This window comes from Pinus tabuliformis, chromosome 7, assembly GCF_031772625.1.
Source record: "Pinus tabuliformis cultivar Carrire ecotype Pingquan chromosome 7, CPIR1, whole genome shotgun sequence".
NCBI lineage: Eukaryota > Viridiplantae > Streptophyta > Pinopsida > Pinales > Pinaceae > Pinus > Pinus tabuliformis.
Window position 1 is genome coordinate 685204360 of NC_142293.1, and position 16852 is coordinate 685221211.

General features: G+C 39.1%; 2 protein-coding genes across 2 annotated transcripts; both read left to right on the forward strand.

The window, feature by feature from the left end:
• Window positions 1-10746: 10746 nt before the first annotated feature.
• On the forward strand, window positions 10747-11262 carry LOC149249327 (uncharacterized). The gene is made up of 2 exons (XM_089452692.1): window positions 10747-10815; window positions 10903-11262. The coding sequence occupies exons 1-2, from the start codon at window positions 10747-10749 to the stop codon at window positions 11260-11262; spliced, it is 429 nt and encodes a 142-aa protein (XP_089308818.1).
• A 3286-nt stretch (window positions 11263-14548) lies between these two features.
• Window positions 14549-15622, forward strand: LOC149249328 (uncharacterized). The gene has a single exon (XM_089452700.1). The coding sequence runs from the start codon at window positions 14549-14551 to the stop codon at window positions 15620-15622; it is 1074 nt and encodes a 357-aa protein (XP_089308826.1).
• Window positions 15623-16852: the final 1230 nt, after the last annotated feature.

The following is a 16852-nucleotide window of genomic DNA, read 5'->3' on the forward strand; positions in this document are numbered from 1 at the left end:
ATCTTTGTTAAGGTAGTTCACAATGGTGGCTCTCTTTAATATTGTTGTCTTTTCATGAGTGTTATCAACTTTTCTCTTTGCCTCAACTAGCAAAGTCTCATATGTCTTCCATGGCATCAAGTTTCCTTGTAGATCCCAGGAAGAGGGAAGTCCAACTCTAATTCTTTTATCAAACAAGATTTTAAACATAGAAACTTCTTCCTTCATTTCATTTATCTTCTTCTCAATAGTATTCCTATAAATATTTCTGACAATCGTCTTGTTTAAATCTATTGCACATAATGTTCTGTATGGCATGTCATGCTCCTTCAATTCTACAGTAGATTTAGAATTAATGAAATCTATCATTCTCTTTGCAAACTTTGATCTATCTAATTTTTTCTTTTTTTTTTTTTTTTTTTTTATGACCACCTCTTCCATAGCTCAGACTATTGTTTTTTCTTCAAATATAATAATAAGAAATTCCCAAATGCCCTTGATAACCTCAATGATTTCATCCCATGGGATTTCCCTAGCTTGAATCAAGGATATATTTCCCTTCATTTTTTCCTTTAGCCTTTTGATTTCATCTTCAGCCCTTAGAAGATTTTCCCTATACTTCTTAGCATTTTTTTTCTCCATTCTTGCTTCTTCTTCACTCAAATTCAATATCTTGCAGTTGTTTCCAATTCTCTTTGTGCTTTCTTTACATCATGCTTAGCCATTTTAAGCTCTATTCCCAACTGTATAACCTGTGTTGTTGGATCATCTATGTTGGTTGGCATTACTATTTTACAGACGTGAGTGTCTACCTGTCATTACAGCTTATCCAAAGATTCTTTAAGTAAAGAAACTTCTTCAATTTTTTTCAACACATCCTGTAGGAGCTTTTCCTTTTCATTTTCTACTTCAGCTATCCCTAAAGCAATGGGATTCTCACCTGTAGGTCGATTCAATTTCTTCTTCAAAACCCCAATCTCAGACTTAGAAGATTGCAACAATTTCTGAATAGCAGGTTGGTCATCAGGATTGACACCTATTTTTATGATAATTTTCTTTAGCTCATCCACTTGAGCATCCAAAGCTCTAGAGTTGGATTTCTCCAACTTTAATTGTTGAACTACCTTATTTAGCATTTTTTCTTCCTTAACAGCTACTGCATTTGTTTTATGTAAATAATTTACAATCAATTGCCCAGTTTGCATGTACAAATTGATCTTGTCAAGCATTGGAATCTTGTGAGTGTCAAAAGTTAAATTCACACTCTTGAAATTATTGGCGGACTCAACTGATATTTCAATAGGATGAGAAAAATCAATTTTAAGTTAGCTCTTCTCCAAATCCATAGCAGATAGCAATCTAGTTTCTTCAAGAGCAACTTGAGACTCAGCTTGAGCCTCCATATTTAAATTCACCTTCTGGTTTCTCTCAGCTATTTGAGCAAACATACTTTTAATTAAAGGAACCTGATCATGAACAGGTTCTCTGGAAGACGGGGAAGTTGGGGCACCTTTTGTTTCTCCTAATTGAATCACCAAACCAGGTTCTTCTAAAGACATTGCATCCTGAAGCTTAGTCCTTTTTGCTACTTCAGATTCTTCCTCATCCAAATCAATAAATTCTTCTCTAGCCCTCTTGACACCCTTTTCTGTAATGCTAGGGGTTCCAATCTCTATCCCCTGAGTGTTTTACAGACCTCCATTTGCCAATTTCTCTGCTTCTAGTCTACTATCATGCACAAAGGATGAATATCCATTCTCTAACCTTCTTTTGGAAATAATTTGATGAGGGTCATAAGCCCACTCAACCACTTGTAAAAGACACATGTCATTCAATAACCTCTCGTCCTCTTGGGTAGCTTGTCTGATGTTCACAATGAAGCGTCCTACTACTTTTGGTGACTTAAATAAATTGCCTTTCTTCATAGGAACAAAATGAACCTGATCTAAATTCAAGCTCTGCCTGATAAATTCAAGGGAAAAAACCCTCATTGGCACAAATTTTGGTAACCTATAAGGCTTGATAGAGGCTCCATAAAGCCTAATCTCTACATGCTCTTCAAAGATGAACCAATCTCCACACCTCACATCCTTACTCAATTGAAGAAATTCTTGAGCTTTAGGAAGAAATGTTGGGGGCAAGGTTCCATTCAAGATCTTATAAGCCACTGGAAGGAATAAAGAAGTGAACTCAAATAAACCACCATCTCCTGGATCTCCTCTTATTAGGTCTGTCCAGAATACCATTGACTACTTCTTCTTATTTATGTCAACAACATTTAGTCCCAAATTTGTAAAATGTTCAGCATTCTGGTACAAAAATAGATAAGTAATAACTGAAGGAAACTTGAAGGACCCAGTAAGAGGCAAAGTCATGAATTGGGTATTGATAGTATCCACCCAGAATGTTGGAATATCTAGTACTACCTCTAGCTTCATCATTAAAGAGAAAAATCCCAGCACTACTTTATCAACCTGCTTGGAATCTTCTTTTCCTAGAGTCTTAGAAATTACTTGCAAAAATGTTTAAAGAGAACAGATTTCCATCTAGAGAGAATTGACCAGATTTAGGAGCCAGGAAAGAGGTAACATGAGAAGACTCCTAGGGGGATAGGTTATCATAATATGAAGCCAAAGACTCTTCAGTAAAGGTGGTGTAAGTTCCAGATACAGGGTAATTCAAAGCTTGGTGAATTAATTGTGAAGTTACTTGAAAAACACTCTCCCCTGACTGATTCATTAAAAAACACTTCTTGGGGTACATTGCTGATGCTAACCATTGAATAAATTCAGGGAATAAATGAGTCCTTGGGACAAAAGCAGCTAAAACACCTGACCTAACCATTGCCATGAATATAGGGGACTTTTTATGGTTCAGAATGACTTCTTGATACAGTGAAAGATGCTTAATTGTGTAGTGGGTATCAGAAATATCGCGTTTGACATCCATTAATGGGGTATGGATGACTAAGGAAGAACTTACTTGTTTGGACATGGTGTCTATAGAAGATAGTTGCTGGTGACAGTTGCTGATGACAGTTGTTGCGACAATTGCTGACTTAGAATGCTTAACTGGATGCGAGCTTGCTTAGTACTAAAAACAAAAGACTAATGCAATGAGATTTTACTTTTCTTTTATATATATGGTAAGAAAAATGGAGGGAAACCTTGTAATTAATGTAACTAATTAATGGAGTGGCAAATGAGGTGACAAGGTATGATGGGTGAGGTGGACAGTAATGAATGAGAGTGGCAGATGATGTGGAGGAGACGAGGTGGAGTGAAATGATGGGGGTGGCCTACTGCGGGGGTAGGGAGTGTACGGGAGGTTCATCAGGCTTGAACCCCCGCAGCGATCTCAGGCCGTAGATCTTAGTCAACTACCTTGATGTCATGGTCAACTGCGGGGGTTGAGCCTGAGTTATAACTCATGCTCGTTGTTCCCCCGCAAAGAACTTTACCCGCCTCTTAAACCATCACTTGTTTATATTTCATAATACCGCTCAAACTTTAGTATATGGGTCGGGCCCCACCTTATATTGCATTTGAATGCCACTAATAGTATAACTTAAATCACTGCTTTCGGACTTTCAAACTCTCTTTTGATTTTTAAACATAATATTTTTTTTTTTTTTTGTGATAATATTTAATAATGAAATTCAAATGAGGATGGATGCTACAACACCTCAGAACCTTGATTTTCTTACCAGGCCCACGCAGCCTCTCCTTGTTCAATTGTATCCATACTCTATCTCCCACCTTGAATTATTTCTTTGTTATATGTTGATCATATGGCCTTATACTTCTCCGATCACTTCTATAGTGTTTCTTCCACATGTAGATGGATATTCTTGATCTTCTCTATAAAATTTTCATCTCTCAAAGCATATCCTATAAGATCTTCCCTCACTCTTCCGTGTTGCCCATACGCAATATCCAAAGGTGAAGGAGAAAAATATCCAAGAAAAAGTTTCAAATGGGGACTTACATGTAGAAGTGTGGGCTTCTCTGTTGTAGGAATGTTTTATACATATCAAATTTTCATCCCAAGTCTTGGAATGCGTCGGGTTGTATCCCCTCCAAAAATGTACCAAAGTCTTGTTGACTATTTATGTATGCCCATCTGTCTGTGGATGGAATGTTGTAGATCTCTTCAAATTTGTACCCATCTTCTCCCACAATGTAATCCAAAAAGAACTGAGAAATCTTGTATCCCTGTCCGGAACTATTCTCCTTGGTATCCCAAAGTGCACCGAGACCTATCAAAAGAAAAAGTTTGTTTCTTCTTGTCCAATTATGGTCTTTTTACAAGGCATCAAAACACACATCTTGTTGAACCTGACAACTACCATGAACAGGTAGTCATGTACCTTCCTGGTTATCGGTAAACCTCCCACAAATTCCCTTGGAAATTCTTTCCCAAGGACGAGTAAGTATAGGTAAGGGATGATATAAACCCTATTTCCTATTGCTAGGCTTGTTGGTACAACAAATCATGCATCCTCTTATGAACCTGGCTACCTTCTCTTACATCTTCGGCCAATACACATACCTTTGCAAGTTAGACATAGTCTTCACTACACCAAACTGTCATGCAACCTTGGATGTTTGAGTCTCTTTAATCAACTACATTTGCTCACCTTTAGGAAAACATAGCTTATCCATCCTATAGAGTAACCCATCCTAGAGATGGTAGTCAATGGTGTTTTCGTCATTGTACACATGACTCTGACTTTGCAACTGCTGATACACCTCCTTGAAGTCCTCATCCTCTAAATATGCCTCTTTATATGCATCATGGGTGAATATATCCATGTGCATAAGAGTGCCCAAAGCTAGGATCTTTGATATGGGTGGCCTTGATAGCATGTCGGACAACTTTCTTGTGCTTCCCTTCTTATACTTGATCACCAAATGAAACTATTGTAAAAACCCCATCCACTTGTAATGCCTAGTTTGTTGTAGCTTACATTGGGCCTATAAGTACTATAATGGTTAGCGATCTGTGTGGATTATTGTCTCCTTTCCCATCAAATAGTGCTTCCAATTCTTGACAGCTTGCACCATGGTATAGAGTTTCTTGTTGTAGGTAGGATAGTTAATAATTTCCCCATGAAATACTTCAAAATGGTAGCATATAGGCCTTCCTCCCTGCATCAAGACAACTCCCATAGCATACCCAATCACATCTGTTTCCACTTTAAAGGGTCGCTGCAAGTTTGGTAATGCCAAAAATTGTACTTGACTAAATTTCTTCTTTAGCTCCTTGAAATCCTTTTGCTGACCTTTTCCCCACTGGAAACTCTTACCACTCTTTTTATGGCATGGAGCAGTGTTTCTACCACTGAAAATGAGCCTATGAATTTCCTTAGGTATTTTGTTGCCCCAGTGAAACTCCCAACCTCATAAACATTAGTAGGCACTAACCATTTCATGATGGCCTCCATCTTGGAATGATATTTATTCAGTTCTCCTCTACCAATAATATACTCGAAATACACCAAGGATTGTTTTGCAAACTCACACTTCTTGAGATTTTCTAGTAGCTAGTGCTTCTTCAATGTTTCCAACACCTGTGTCAAATGTGAAATATTATCCTCCCAGGTAGCACTATATACTAGTATATCATCCAAATAGACAATAACAAATCAATCTATAAAAGGCACATTGCATCATTCATTAATATCATAAATGTCGCTAGTGCATTAAATAAGCTAAATGGCGTAACTAACCAGTCATACAAACCTTGCCTAGTTTTGAAGGTAGACTTTCATGAATCTTCTTCATTGACTTGAACTTGTTTATATATAGACTTCAAGTCCAGCTTGGTGAAGTACTTTTCTTGCTACAATTTATCTAGAAGATCATTTATCCTTGGTAGGGGGTATATGTTCTTGAGTGTGATTTTATTCAACACCCTATAATCTATACACATCCACCAAAGTCCCATCCTTATTTGGAATATTGATGATGGGTGCCCTAGAGGGTGATGTACTCGGTCGAATGATACCCTCTTCAAGCAGTTGCTGCAACTGTTTCTTCAATAACACACTACTTGTACAACCCAATATTTGTAAATGGGGAATCTGACATTATTTGGATCTCATGTTCCACTTCTCTCTTAGGTGGTAGCCCTTTGGACTCTCAGAACACATCCCTGTATGCCTGTAACATCTCCTCAAATTGTTGTTTATGTTTTTTAGTACACCCCTCTAGGCATGCATTGCCTCTTATTGACTCCTCTTCAGACTAACTTTCTCTTAAAAACAATAAAATATACTTCTTATTGGAACTGATCAATTTCTTGGGTTGGTTAGCACTTACCACTTAAATTTTTGACTTTCCTTTGTGCGTGTTGATGATAAATGATTTTCCATCCTTGATGACCCAGTACTAATTGTCTCTACTTATGAATATTGCATTTTACATGTACATATATGGACTCCCAAACATGATTCCACATACATCAAGGGGAACTACATCTAGATCTACTTCATTAATATCATCGACACTGATAGAAAATACAATTTTACATTGTTTTGTTATCTTCAGCTCTGCATCCTTATTTACCCATCTTAGTGGATATGGGTTTGGAGGATCACGAACTTCCAACCCCAACTTCTTGACTAGCTCTGCTGCAATGAGATTCGCCTATGATCTTGAGTCAAACAGAGCATCAATATTTGTCTTCTTGACCTGTACCTCTATATGGAAGAGTTTGGACATTTCTTTCTCTTGCTATTGCTAAAGGCTACTCAGATTCGCCTCCTTCTGTATTGATGTAAAAACGATCTTCTCATCCATGTCCAAGATGCTTTCAACTTGGTTGCTTGAATCTGTGGTCATGAGATTCTTATTATTATATTTATTATTGTTCTTCGGGTTTAGCTTTGTATGCAACTTTCCATTTTTCATTTTTATGGCCATCGATGTCGTAGTGGTTCTAGTGATTGCTAGGATCTTTGCACCGGCGTGTTGTGACTATCATTTTTTTATTATTTCCCCATATTTTATTCTTATTCTCCTCCTTAGCAACTTCCTATTGCTCCTTCTGCTTCAATTCACTTGATTGCGCTCTTTCCAAGCCGATGTTCTCGAGGTATTGTGCCTGTACACGAGTCTTGTCCACCAATTTGGGCTTGAACAACATCACTTGCTCATGTAGAAGGACGTGCAAACCCCACCAAATACTTGAGGAGTACATTTGGGTTCTTTCAAGAGATACCCAACATTATAGCCATCTTTATGAATTATGTGATGTAATCCTGCATGTTTTGTCCCTGCTTTTACTTGAAGTAATGCCACCGGATCCACTGGTCCTCCAATTACCCAATGGGATAAAACTGTGACTTAATCAGGGTTTGAAAATCTTCCCACTTAGTCACAAGAGGTTCTCCCTCCAACCCCAGGGTTTCTGTGCGGCCCTCCCACCAAGTCAGTGCATCGCCCTCCAATTTAAGTCACACCAATGAGATTTTTTTCCCTTCCTCAATCTAACGGACACTAAAATAAACTTCCAGTTGCTACAACCAATGGTTCAACTTCAAAGTGTCGATCTCATTATGGTATGGTTTAATATTGAATTTTTCTTCCATTTTAAATAGTGATTGATTCATGGCACTTGAACCGGGTTGATATTTTATGGATTCTTTCTTCGGTTGTTTCTTTGTTTCTCTCCAATCTTTTGATCCCCATTCGGATTTGTCCTATGCATTCATACCCCCATCTTCTCCAAATATCCCCAACTTGATATTCAAGGTTTCCATGAAGAGGCTTACATTGTGATCGATATATGTGACTTGTTGTTCTAGCAACATAAACCTCACCTATGTAGGATCACGAGGTGTGTTTAAATATTCATCAACCATGATTGGGGTTTTAATATTTTTGGTCCCACTGATCTAGATTCTTCCAATCTCCAAAAAATACCCAAATAAACCTTTTTTAATACCAAATGGTCCATAATATTTCGTGAATATTCTATTACATAATTTGTCACAACATATCTGATAAATATATATATATATATATATATATATATATATATATATATATATATATATATATATATATATATATATATATATATATATATATATATATATATATATATATATTAAAATTCTGAATTTTTAAACCATTAAAGTTTTATTAAAACTTCTAGATATGTAAATTTAATTGTAATTAGTGCATGCATGTGAATGGAAATTATGAAGAAAATTATAGAATGACAAAATAAGCTCACACAGACACATAAGACACAAGATATGCTCTCGCAAAATCCTTTCGAGAGAAAACCTAACTAGAAGGTGAGGCTATTTCGCTCTCTTTCTCTATCTAGAAATATGGGTATATGTATAAAGAAGTAATGCTTGTGGCCTGTGGGCTACTATAGTGCATAAATCCTCTCTTTGTGTTTTACCTCCTATCTCTCCTAGCTAGCTTTTCTTAGCTATGGAAAAAAATCCTCTCAAAAGAATGGAATGCATCTTCCTCATAGTGGCCCAGTTATAACACAATCTGATAGCCTACTAGTGGTTAAGTTTGGCTACATCAACTCTTAACTAGAGTTACAATATATACTCTTCTAGAGTCTTTTACATCAAAAAATAAGGATATCCGCTATTCTATGAATAGTGGGGGATGGCATGACATCTTCCCAAAACAGGAAAGCTAGCCTTTGAGTAGCATAAATTTTTCATACGAACTCTAATTAACGTGTTTCTTGTATCGTTGGAAACATTCTATGTGTAGAACAACATGAAAAGGTGTTGCACTATAGCGGAAAATTTTTACCCCAAAAAATGTCGTTTGATTCCTCAAAAAGCTCCCAAACAATTTCAGGTATTTTTTTGCCAAATTGGGTCATGTCGGTAAAAACAGTCTCATGAAATGATTCCTCCACTTTTTCCACTCTGAATACATCAAGAAAGATGAAAAACAATATAATGATCCAATATGTATCATCAAATACACTATCACACTACAAGGCTCATGGAAATTTATTCATGAAAATAATTTCTCTTTCATAATTATCTTTTAGATTAAAAAAACATATAAATTATTTTATTATATTTATTTATATTCTTGATTTTAATAAATTACTGTATTACATTTATTTCTTTTTTATTTTAAAATAAGTGAGATTTATATAAAAAAAATAAAAATCAAAATATTTTTAATAATTGTTTGATTATTCTTGAAAACAATCTTTATTTTAATACTTAGAAAAATAAACTTCTCAATTCTATGTAAATTTTAGACTTTTTTAATATATTTTGAATTCCAAGATATTGAAATAATCCATCTGATTTTATTTTACGTGTAAAGTTTATCAATAAATTTCTAATGAGATATCATAGGAAGGATTCATAATTTAGATTCAGCGTAGTCTAAAGAACCCACAAATTAGCTTGGAAAATAATGGAAATTCCGGCAAGATTATGAAAAAATTTGAAAGAAATTTTTGAAAATGTGGGTGCCCTGGGGTTATTGATGGTGTTGAATCCATTTCTATTACTCCATCATTATGATTTTTTTTTAATTTTTTATTACCTAATTTCAGTAAGAAATCTACCATCCACCCGAATGTGGGGTTTTCATAGACAATTCCTTTTAGATTCCAACTTTTGTTTAGAGGACCATATTTGTTTCACTACTTCATTTTTTTCATTATTGTGACTAAGGATTTGTATTTTTATGGTTTAAGAAATTTAGGATTTTTAGTTTATATTATAATTACCATAGATTCATCTTAACTATTGATCAAACATAAATAGGGATAGTATCTCTCAAGATGTGAAAAACATGAGGAAAGATTTGTACCTAGAGAGATTTGGTTACTCTCATAGCTTGATAAATCCTTAGTTAATATGGATTTATGTTGGTGAATATCCATAGTTAAAAATTTTGTTATATTGTAATTTTATTATAAATATTAAGTTTTTATGTATTTATTGATTAAATTTAAATATGGTTATAGAATCATTATTTTAATGGGGGGAAAAAATGGAGCGTGCGGGCGCCACAGGATTTTGTAAGGGTTTTGGATAACCCTCGTTTATTACCACAGGGGACCGGATAACAGCAGGCCATCACTGCAGCCCGATACCATTACTGCCCGCGTACCCTTAGCCGACGGTTATCTGTTCCTATCCCGTTTCCCGACCATCTGTCGTTTTCGGGATGTCTTCCTCTGCAGGTATATTGGGAGAAACAATGGAATTGGAGGAGGTAGACTACACCGAAGACCCCCATCCCGACCACATTATATTTGGTGGCCCTTATTTCACATTTCGAAAGTCGGTCCTGGTTATCAGTCAGATCTATTTCTACCTAACACCTCTCCGGTGGTTACCTTACCGGATCCCCAGTCGGCATTGCTCTCAGTAGGGCACACACAGCCATCATCGGCTCTGGATAGACCCCCCTGTCCCCTGGAACCCTACACATCCTTTCTACTGTTGCACCTCTATCACCCACTTTCGACCCAAATCCTCTCGGCACTTCTTTCCTTGCTGAGACTACTACTGATCCTCTACCCCCGGTGGCCCCTAACCCTGCTGGTTCACTACACTCGCCATCAGGATGTTTTGAGACTCCGGCGGTTAGGGTTAGATCTACCCCCCCGGCCCGCACACCGGATCCTCTCGCAGACCACCCATCTGCACCTCGTTCGCGGAAAAGGAAATCAAAGTGCGTAAAATCAACCTCAAAGGACATCTCGATCCGGTTTGGTGAAACCTCAGCCATTGGGGAAGCAGCTACCATGGCTCGCACTATACTGGTTGGCCATGTTCGTGGAAGGGCATATTCGGCTGCTCGACTCACGCTATGGGTCAAGGAAATCTAGGGAGGTGTACTCCACGAACTACTAGAGGTACAAGTTTTACCTAGAGGCTGGTTTTCTCTTCACTTTGCAAAGGAGGCCTACACAAACTTGGTGCTCGGCAGATACTGGCACATTGAGATGGCACCGGTCCTGCTAAAGAGATGGAGCCCTCTCTTTGATCCTGAGAGAGAACAAATTGGGGCTGGTCCATTATGGGTACGCCTGCCTGGTCTCCCTCTACAATACTGGTGTGAGGAGGTATTCGTTCGAATAGGAAATGCTCTGGGGACATATCTTGATCATGATAAAACCTTTGTGGAATCGAGTAATAGAACCCTTGCTCGCATACTAGTACATTTGGATACCCGCGAGGGGCTGGAGGAGAAAATCACTCTACATTGGGGAAACTACACCAGGGTTCAGATATTGGATTATGAGGGGGTTCCTTTTTGATGCCGTCGATGCCACAAGGTTGGGCACCTATTCAAGGACTGCCCCCTCAACAAGAAGGCAGATGATACCCCCATAGAACCTACTGTACCCACCAAGATTGCATTACAGGCAAATCAGTGCACTCCTGCACCTGGTCCGATGCCCTCAGTCAATACAGCCCAATAGGCAGCAGTTGCAACTCACTGCTTGCCCTCGCCGCTAGTCACCAGATCACGGGTAGCAGCAGAAGCCGCAAAAGCTTCGGGTACATCTCTATCCTCTCCTTTCTCTTGTAATACTCTCTGCTGCTCGTTTCATTTACCATATATATCTGTTGCACAATGCACATTGCCATCCTCTCCTATCATGGCTCCACCTGCCCCCTCCCTACACTCCCTATCTTCGCCCTCCTCTTCTCCCTCTTCACCTCGGGGGACAAAGCCACATCACTATAACCTTCGTCCTCGCACAATAAACCAGGATCCCCCTCTACATTTTGCTGGTTTGGGTCTTGCCATTCTTGGATCAACCCCCTTGACATCTCGGGGGAGAAAATATAACCTATCTAAGGCTATCCAACGTGGTGGAGTTGAAGTAGCCTCTGGCCATCAATCTACTCTTGATGGGGTTCTTAGAGCAGCGAACGCCCTTGCCAACATTCCCCCATGAAGTGCCTCACCTTTAATTGCAGGGGCATGGCTAGTGCCTCAAAGAAACTAGCCCTGCGAAGACTTTTTGAGATTATTCCTATTGACATCATACTACTTCAAGAGACTCTTGGCCCGGCCGATCTCATCTCTGATTCCTTAACCTCTATGTGCCCGGGGTGGATATTTTCGGCCATAGACTCTACTGGACGATCCAGAGGTCTTGCTATTGGGTACAATCCAAAATCCATTAGAGTTATAGCATCATGGGGAGGTCGAGGGTATATGGGTATTGACCTTTTCTCAACTGAGTTGGGGACCAGCCTTCAGGTTATAAACATCTATGGTCCTTGTCAGCAAAGGGAACAGTTCTGGCAACATCTACTTGGACTTTCTATTTTATCTAAGGAGAATATCATCATTGGAGGTGACCTCAATTTTTCTCTGGGCTATGGTGAATCTTGGGGATCCATGGCACAGGTCGACTCGATCACTGGCTATATGACTGATCTACTGGAAAGACATAATCTGATTAATGTCCCTATGAACAAACCTCTACCCACATGGCAGAATAGAAGGGTGGGCGAGGCGGCCCTAGCTCGCAGACTTGATAGATTTATCATGAAAGGATCCCTTATACAACAACTGCATCAATATAAACAATGGGTTGGAGCTGGTGGCATATCGGACCACTCCCCTATATACTTGGAGATCTCGAGTCCTATGCAAAAACCAAAAGCCCCCTTCAAATTTAATCACATATGGCTACAGGACCCTTCTTATATTCGGATGGTCTTAGATTTTTGGGCTGTGAATCCGATTGACAGATCAGACTCATTAGCAAAAGGATTTTGCTCCAATCTAGCCCAGCTAAAGCACCTATCCATCAAATGGGCCAAAGAGAAGTATCAGAAGGAAAATTCGGCTCTACTGCACATAGAAACTGAGCTCTGCACCCTAATGGATGAAAGAGGTTTGGGGTTTGTCACTGCTGAAGATAAATCTCACCTGGTGGAACTTGAAAGACAGAAGTCACAGATATTAAAAGACAGAGAGGAATCTATTTGTCTTCGTAGTAGAGCTATATGGTTAAAGGCAGGGGATGACAACACACGGTTTTTTCACAATTATGCACAGGGCAGGAAAGTCACTAATACTATATGGAGCATGCCGAATCCGGAAGGAGGTGTGGCTGACACATTTAGCAAGCTCTCTCACCTGGGATCATCACACTTCAGGAATCTTTATAAAAACCCTCGAGGCTCGACTCTTGCGGACATTATAAATATTATTGTTCATTCCCCAGGTTTGTAAATGGGGACGAAGCAGAGGCTCTCTTTGATCCTATGACTCCTAGGGAGCTTGAGGGCACTTTGAAATGGTTCAAAAAGGATAAAATCCCAGGTTCGGATGGTTGGACCATCGAATTCTACCTTTCTTTCTATGAGCTGCTCAGCCATGATCTACTAAGGGTAGTGGAGGAATGTCGGGTATCTGGAACAATGTATAATGCCATCAACTCGACATTTATAGCCCTCATACCCAAATCGGACTCCCCATCCTCCTTCGATGATTACAGACCCATCTCACTCTGCAATTGTCTCTATAAGATCATCTCCAAGATCATTGCTAATCGTCTCCGCCCTATCCTGTCACGTCATATTTCTCCTCAACAATTTGCTTTTCTTGAACACCGCCAGATCCATGAAGCTATTGGCTCGGCCCAGGAAGCCATCCATTCCATCTGGACCAAACACCAAAAGGCCATCACCCTAAAGATTGACCTGGTAAAGGCTTTTGACCGTGTCAGTTGGCTATATATTAAGATGCTCCTCATCCACTTGGGTTTCCCCCACAACTTCATCACATGGATCATGGCTTGTATTACCACTCCAACCTTCAGTGTGCTCATTAACGGGTCTGCATCTCATTTCTTCCATTCTGAAAGAGGACTCAGACAGGGCTGCCCCCTGTCTCCTCTTCTATTTTTGATTGTCATGGATGGCCTCAGTCAGTTGATTGCATCAGCTAAGAGGGATGGTGATCTTGGTGGTCTTAAGATATCAGATGATTGTTATCTCACCCACCTCCTGTTTGTGGATGACGTTATTATTTTTCTCGATGGCAGTATCAGGGATTCCCGCTCCTTCTCAAAGATCCTATCCCTCTTCTCATCTGCCACTGGCATGTTAGCAAACCACTCAAAATCCTCCATCATATTCACCCACACTTCCATTCATGAGTCCCAATATGCGCACCGTCTGTTTCCTTATGGCATCACCCCTCTAGATCGAGGTCTAAAATATCTGGGATACTAGACCAAGCCTGTCAATCAGAAGATTGCTAATTGGACTTGGCTCGTATCAAAATTGGAGAAGAGGCTAAAAATTTGGAGTCACAGATACTTATCAAGAGCCGGTAGGCTTGTTCTGGTAAAATCTGTCCTTGAGGCCACTCCTGTTTATTGGATGGCACTTGCCTGGATACCTAGAAACATTTTGACCAGACTTCACCAAATATGCAACAGATTCCCATGGAATGGGAATCAAGACAAGAGGATATTTGCCTGGGTGGCCTAGAATAGGATAGCTTTGCCTAAGAAATGGGGATGCTGGGGCTTAAAAGACCTGCCTCTCTTCGCTCAGGCACTTGCTGCCAAAATGGGGTGGACATTGCTCACAGGACAAAATCTTTGGACTGGCATATCATATCATAAATACATTTGGCCAATGAATATCATGGAATGGATTCGACTCCCAAATTGGCCCAAAACTGGCATCTCAACAGTCTGGAAGGTTCTTCTTCATTCACTGCCTCTCATCAGGGACAATCTGATCTGGAGAATAAATAATGGTCAGTCGGGTCGCATTGGTATTGATCCTTGGATTGGGAGCGGTGGAAGACATCGTTTAACCAAGAATCTTATACAGTATATACACTCCCAGGACATCAAGGTCATAGCCAATATTGCGGATCCTCTCAATACCACCATACTCACTCAACGATGGAAAACCGCACATCAAATCAATCTACCCCAATGTTGGCACCATGAATGGAATGAATGTATTACAGCTCTTCACGAATCACACATTAGGATAAAAGAGGGACCGGATGAACTCATTTGGCACCAATCAGATAGTGGTATATATACTCCAAAGGGGTGCTACCAAGTGCTGATATCACACAAAGTTCCTGACTTGGTAACTTTCTGGTGGAAGGCTATTTGGAAACTCACAGCACCACCCCAAGCCAAATTATTCTTCTCGTGCATACTAAAAAACGAAGTCCCCACCGGGGAAAATCTCATGCATCGTGCCATCCACAGGCCTACCTGGTGTTCGCTGTGTAAAAACGATGTTGAATCGACAACACACCTCTTTCTGAAGTGTACTGCCCTGACGGAACTATGGCAAAACATATCATCTGCGATTCAATTCACGGGCACCTGGGAGGGTGACGATTTGAATAGGGCTTGGGAAGATTGGTACCACCGGCACAAGGGATCCAAATTACAGAGCCTCCCTCTTATTATAAGCTGGAAACTATGGTTGACACGGAACCGAACCATATTTGATGGCAAAAATGTAAGCTGGCCGCACACATATGCACAGATTATATCAGCTTACAATGATGTGCCGGAACCACCCCAACCTCGAGCCCGAAGGCCTCGCGACCCACCTCACATAGATAAGAATACCCCATGGGCATTCTTTGATGGCGCAGCCCAACAGTAGGGATGCGGGGGCGGATTTATCCTCTACATGAACGAACAGCACTACTATAAAGTCCGAATGGGTTTGGGGACTGGCTCAAACAATTTTGCCGAGCTCATTACACTTCGTCACCTCATGCATTTCTCATTGGGTCATAATTGCATGAACATTCATATTTTCGGCGATTCAAAGATCATCATAGACTGGTTTAATGCTACAACTGCTTGCCACACTCACACACTCAGCAATATATTGGATGAAATAAATATTATGAAGGTACATTTTAATGATATTACTTGTAATCATATTTACAGGGAACACAACAACAGTGCCGACGAACTATCCAAGGTGGCCACGTCACTACCCCGAGGAGAGTGGATGATCCAGGAGCAGCGAGGGTCTAATGCTTTTCAATATTATCATCGGCCATACATAGACCCTCATTACCACAGGGCGGACAACCCATGAACTGAATATCTGATATAAATTTTGAAGTAATTGTACAGTTTTTTTATTACTTTTTGGACGGAAAGTATATAAAATGGCCCTGCGTGGCAATATGTATATAAAACAAAAGAACCTAAACGATCATCCTGTGTGATGAACTGGTCAACTATACTAATATATCTAATATCTATTTTGTTGAGCCATCAGGCTGACAAACTCTAGCATATGCATCTCGATGCATCTACAATATGTAATTTTTCAAATTATAATGAAAGATTACGATTTTTCCAGGGGAAAAAAGAATTATTATTTTAATTTATATGGTAAAATAAATCTTAATTTATAGTTACTATTTATATGTTATATATTTGTAATGTGATATGTATATTGTGATTTTCTTTTATCTAAAAAATTATTCAAACAAAATTTTTCATTTATTTTTTAATATTAATTGAGTTAACATTTAAATGTTCAGTGGCTCTATGTTACTTTTAATGTTTTATTATTTTTGAATTATGTCAACATGTAAATGTTTACAAACATTTACACCAGTACAAGATGGCTCGAGCTGTAGAGCGTCTCTCATTGTAGTAAAGCGATGTTCTTTCATTTTGGTTAAGAGACTTTTGACATTAAGGTGCCACCATTTAATCACTACATATTGTTATACATTACATTTGTTTCCATCATTAATAATCTAAATTATATTTTTTCGCAAAAGGCAAAAAGCAAGGAAGTTGGTTGTCCAGTAGTCTATTTCTAGTCTCATGGATGTTAAAATTTCATTCATTCATTAATCATATG

What these genes read in the sequence shown, in the direction of transcription:
- LOC149249327 (XM_089452692.1), top strand. Translation starts at nt 10,747, where the DNA reads ATGGCTCGCACTATACTGGTTGGCCATGTTCGTGGAAGGGCATATTCG. An exon ending in CTGCTCGACTCACGCTATGG is followed by an intron (nt 10,816 to 10,902) that starts GTCAAGGAAATC and finishes CACTTTGCAAAG; the next exon opens with GAGGCCTACACAAACTTGGT.
- LOC149249328 (XM_089452700.1), top strand. Translation starts at nt 14,549, where the DNA reads ATGGGGTGGACATTGCTCACAGGACAAAATCTTTGGACTGGCATATCA.